The sequence below is a fragment of the Triticum aestivum genome, chromosome 2B, assembly GCF_018294505.1.
Source record: "Triticum aestivum cultivar Chinese Spring chromosome 2B, IWGSC CS RefSeq v2.1, whole genome shotgun sequence".
In the NCBI taxonomy this organism is placed as follows: Eukaryota; Viridiplantae; Streptophyta; class Magnoliopsida; order Poales; family Poaceae; genus Triticum; species Triticum aestivum.
The window spans coordinates 742,771,325-742,776,489 of NC_057798.1; the positions used below are offsets into that span (position 1 = coordinate 742,771,325).

General features: G+C 45.0%; 1 protein-coding gene across 1 annotated transcript; it reads left to right on the top strand.

Annotated features, from left to right (window-relative positions):
- The first annotated feature begins 1,629 nt into the window (after positions 1 to 1,629).
- Positions 1,630 to 4,923, top strand: LOC123042400 (putative receptor-like protein kinase At3g47110). The gene is made up of 2 exons (XM_044464864.1): positions 1,630 to 4,360; positions 4,441 to 4,923. Exons 1-2 carry the CDS (start codon positions 1,633 to 1,635, stop codon positions 4,857 to 4,859), a joined length of 3,147 nt encoding a protein of 1,048 aa, XP_044320799.1. The 5' UTR covers positions 1,630 to 1,632; the 3' UTR covers positions 4,860 to 4,923.
- Positions 4,924 to 5,165: the final 242 nt, after the last annotated feature.

Sequence of the window (5,165 nt, forward strand, 5' to 3'; positions counted from 1 at the left end):
AGACCAATAGCATTCTATACATAGTCTTCTTAATTTCTACATGCACTTAGTTCATTGGGGGTTGGGTAATTAAAGAGGAGAGAGATGGTGGCTTGCATCTTCTCAATGCATTTTTTACTCCACTCCATAATTTATCCTAAAATTTCTAGATGTACACTTTTCACCGAACGAAGGGAGTAGCATGGATCAGTGTAGTTATTGTGGTGCAGCTGGCCATTTGGACTGACATGTTAATCAACGCACGTCTTCAATGCGCGAGTCTGCCTTTTGGGCCATCTCCTGGTAAGGTCAGAAGTAATACAAGAGTTGTACTAATTGTATACCCTGGATGAAATTTATTATACAGGCTCGATGTATTAGAGCTGCACGAATCGCGCGGAAACGGTCGGTCTTGATAACGACCTCGCGTGGCTGCATGTCCACTCATGATTTATCGCTCTATATTTTTTTTAACATCAACGTGCAGCTGAAATGACAGTTACATCCTCAATCAAGAGAGGTACAATTAAATTTTGGAGGGTCATCCACCCAAAAATTATAATGATGTCTCTTCAATCCACGCGCCCACGATAGAGACAGCCCATGTCACTTCTTAGCAATTGGGAAATTCAAATTCTGTCAAAAATTGAAGAATACTCGCGCGGAACTACTGATAGCACGCACACAATTTTCATCCCTCGTAAGCAGCCACAGAGCTTCCAGGAAAACGGCAAATTCAGTGCAGCTGCTGAATACTGGTCAAGGTGAGCAAGCCAAAGTCAGACACATACTTGTTGAAGTCGCACAAAGGGAAGCAAGACTGGAAGATTAAACCGACTTGCAGTCAAAACCAACTTCTTCAAACGATCAAGTCTTGCCGGTATATTATATCCCCACATGGTAGCAGCCTTTGCTGACGGATGGTCGACGCCCTGGAAAACTCTGCATCAAGTTGGAGATTTTGATAATACCAATCTGTCAGCGACATTCTAATAGGAATAAGCCTTTGCTGACGAATGGAATGCTGTTAGCACATCACCTCTAACAGGAACAATCAAAGCTCAAATGACCAAGTAAAGCCATGGATAGTCAACTCCGAAGGACAAGCCGGGTGGGCGCCAGAATGCCGGTATGTGGATTCTCCATTCTACCCACTGGACTTGAAAGTTCAAACTGAGCAGCCAAACTCAGATACAAATCCTGTTGCTACAAAGGGACATAACATTACACTTACCAACTTACCATCCTATCATATTTACCTCCTGAAACAGGGTTACACTTACCGACTAAAACCATCCTATCACTATATTTGTCATGCTGCTGCTGATCGACATTCTCCTATTTGGCAGCCATGGCCAACGATCTGGAAAAGTCTGCAACTAAGTTTGGGATCTAGTCATTGCCCAAGATGTCAAACAGAGGATCAGTCTACATCATTTCTGTAAAATGAAAGCGAAGCAATATAAATAGTGATTTAGGCATTGTTGAAATATTATAAAAGCATCTGCAACACGAGTACACGACCATGACCAACCAAGCAAGTATACAATTTTTTTTTTGATAAAAAGGAAGCAAGTATATATGGAACAGGCAAATGCTACTTGAGAACCAAACCAATCAAGCAAGAGGGACACAGCAATACGGGTCACTGCCATGAGCTTGCTATCATCACTTGTTGCTGTCCTGATGATCGCTCTTGTGAGCGCCGGCGATGAGGCCGCGTTGCTTGCTTTCAAAGCGCAGGTCAGCGACGGCGGATCGCTGGCATCCTGGAACAACAGTGTTGTCTACTGTAGCTGGGAAGGCGTGGCGTGCAGCCACCGGAGGAGGCCGGCGCGGGTGGTGGCGCTCAGATTGAACGGCACCGGCCTCACCGGATCGCTCTCCCCAGACCTTGGGAACCTCACGTTCCTGAGGACGCTCAACCTGAGCTTCAACCAGCTGAAAGGGGAGATCCCCGCGAGCCTCGGTCGCCTCCACCGCCTGCAGAAACTCTACTTGAACGACAACTCCTTCTCCGGCACAATCCCTGCGAACCTGAGCTCCTGTGTCGGCATGAAAATAATGGAACTTCATCACAACAAGCTTTGGGGGCGCATCCCGCCTGAGCTCGGCGAAAAACTCGTCTTCTTGACTGAAATCTCGCTCAGGGACAACAGCTTCACAGGGCCCATCCCGGCATCGCTGGCCAACATGTCCTATCTACAATTCCTGGATCTCTCCCATAACCAGCTCATGGGCTCAATCCCACCAGGGATAGGCAGCATGCAGAGCATGCAGACATTACTACTGTCCACAAACAACATCTCTGGTATGCTTCCACCTTCTCTCTACAACTTGTCTTCACTGGAATCTCTTTGGATCGGGCGCAATAGCCTATATGGAAGCATTCTGAATGATATCGGCCGCAAGTTTCCCAAGATGAAAGGTCTTGGCTTGAGTTATAATCACTTCACAGGAACCATTCCCTCCTCAATATCCAATCTATCTTCCCTCATAGATCTTTTCCTCGATAAGAACAGATTTAGTGGGTATGTGCCTCCCACTTTCGGAAGGCTAGGAGCTCTCCAATCTATGAACTTGGCTGGCAATAAGCTTGAAGCAAATGACCACAAGGGGTGGGAATTCATCACTTCTCTGGCAAACTGTAGCCAGCTAGAGAAACTGCAACTCGGAGGAGACTCTTTCGCAGGAAAACTACCTGGATCGATTGTGAACCTCTCTAGTACTCTCCAGGCCTTATACTTAATGGACAGTAGGGTCTCTGGAAGTATTCCTGCAGACATCGGCAATTTGGTTGGTCTTAACAGGCTTGCAATAGCAAATACATTCATATCTGGAGTGATTCCAGACAGCATTGGAAAGCTAGGAGACTTGGCTTTGCTAGCCTTGTACAACAATAGCTTGTCTGGCCTCATACCACCATCTCTAGGAAATCTTTCGCAGTTGAATACCCTTTATGCATACTATGGCAACTTGGAGGGACCAATTCCAGCAAGCCTGGGGGAGTTGAAAAAACTTTTTGTACTCGATCTGTCAACGAACTACAGGCTTAATGGTTCAATACCCAGAGAAATTTTGAAATTGCCGGGCCTTTCTTGGTACTTGGACTTGTCATATAATTCCCTTTCTGGACCCATTCCTAATGAAGTTGGTAGCTTGGCAAATCTTAACCAATTGATTCTATCAGGAAACCAGTTGTCTGGCAAAATACCCGACAGTATTGAGAATTGCATAGTGTTGGTATGGTTATTATTAGACAATAACTCGTTCGAAGGAAGCATACCTCAGTCACTGAAGAATATAAAGGGGCTCAGCAAACTGAACCTGACCATGAATAAGCTCTCTGGTAATATTCCTGAGGCCCTTGGCAGTATTGGAAATCTACAGGAACTGTACCTAGCACATAACAACTTTTCAGGATCAATCCCCGCAGTTCTAAAGAATTTGACATCACTGTACAAATTGGATGTATCCTGCAACAATCTGCAAGGCGAGGTGCCAGATGAAGGTGTTTTCAGAAACATCACTTACTTAGCAGTTGCTGGGAATATCAATTTGTGTGGTGGTACACCTCAACTTCACTTGGCTCCATGCCCCACAAACCGCTCAAGCAAGAACAGAAAAAAGATGCCAAAGCCTCTTGTAATTTCTCTAGCAATAGCTGGAGCAATCTTGCTGTCACTGTCAGTTATTCTTCTGGTTTGGATACTTTGCAAGAAGCTCATACCAAGCCAGAATACATTAGCAAAAAATTCAATTGCTGATGACCATTACAAGAGAATCCCCTATCATGCATTATTGAGAGGAACTAATGAATTTTCAGAAGTCAACCTGCTTGGGAGAGGAAGTTATGGTGTGGTTTATAAGTGCGTTTTGGAAACTGAAGAAAGAACATTGGCTGTCAAGGTGTTTAATCTTGGCCAGTCCAGGTATTCCAAGAGTTTTGAGGCTGAGTGTGAGGCCATGAGAAGGATACGACACCGTTGTCTTATTAAGATAATTACTTCTTGTTCGAGCGTCAACCACCAAGGTCAAGAGTTCAAGGCATTGGTTTTTGAGTTCATGCACAATGGTAACTTGGATGGTTGGCTTCATCCAAAATCTCAAGAGCATACTATAAACAACACGCTCGGTCTTGCCCAGAGGCTTGATATTGCTGTCGATATTGTGGACGCAGTAGAATATCTGCACAACTACTGTCAACCATGTGTAATCCATTGCGATCTTAAGCCAAGCAACATTCTTCTTGCTGAAGACATGAGCGCACGAGTTGGAGACTTCGGCATATCAAGGATCCTTCAAGAAAATACAAATGAGGGGATGCAAACTTCATATAGCTCAACTGGAATTAGAGGTTCCATAGGCTATGTTGCTCCAGGTGACAAAAACTCTTCTAATTTTATATTTTACTTTTCACCGAATATGGAATGCTAACCAGAAAACTTTGCATAATTGCAGAGTACGGAGAAGGCTCTGCTGTCTCAACACCTGGTGATATTTATAGCCTTGGCATATTGCTGCTTGAGATGTTTACAGGAAGGAGCCCGACGGAAGGCACATTCAGAGATTCATTGGATCTGCATAAGTTTGTCGAGGATGCTCTTCCAGATAGAACCTTGGAGATAGCTGACCCAACGATGTGGCTGCACAGACAACAACATGATAACACCACAAGTATTAGAATCCAGGAGTGCTTGGTTTCAGTTTTCAGGCTTGGCATATCCTGCTCGAAACAACAGCCTCGAGACCGAGCACTGACGAGAGATGCAGCGGCAGAGATGCATGCAATCAGAGATGCATACCTCAAGTGTGGGGTCTCACTTACCAGCACAGGAGGAGACCCAAGGCAGCTGCAGCAGGAGAGTGTGCAATATTAGGAGTCCACTATCTAGTTATTAGGAAACAGGAATTGGATATCGAATGGTTTTGTCCCATGGAAGGTTTCCCTGCTATTTCCAAATCCGTTACGAGTTTGTTTTGTTATCCTTTCTTAGTACCAAGTTGTAACTGGGCTATATGTAGTCTCTACTAGTAGATCAATAAGACATGCAAGAATAATTCCAATATCTCCTCCCCTGCTATCTGCGCCTTGCACCCCCTCTCTCCCCTCTAGACAGCCATGGGTAAACGAGGAGGCCAGCCTCACCCCCTACCAGCCATGATCATAACCTGCGCTGCTACCC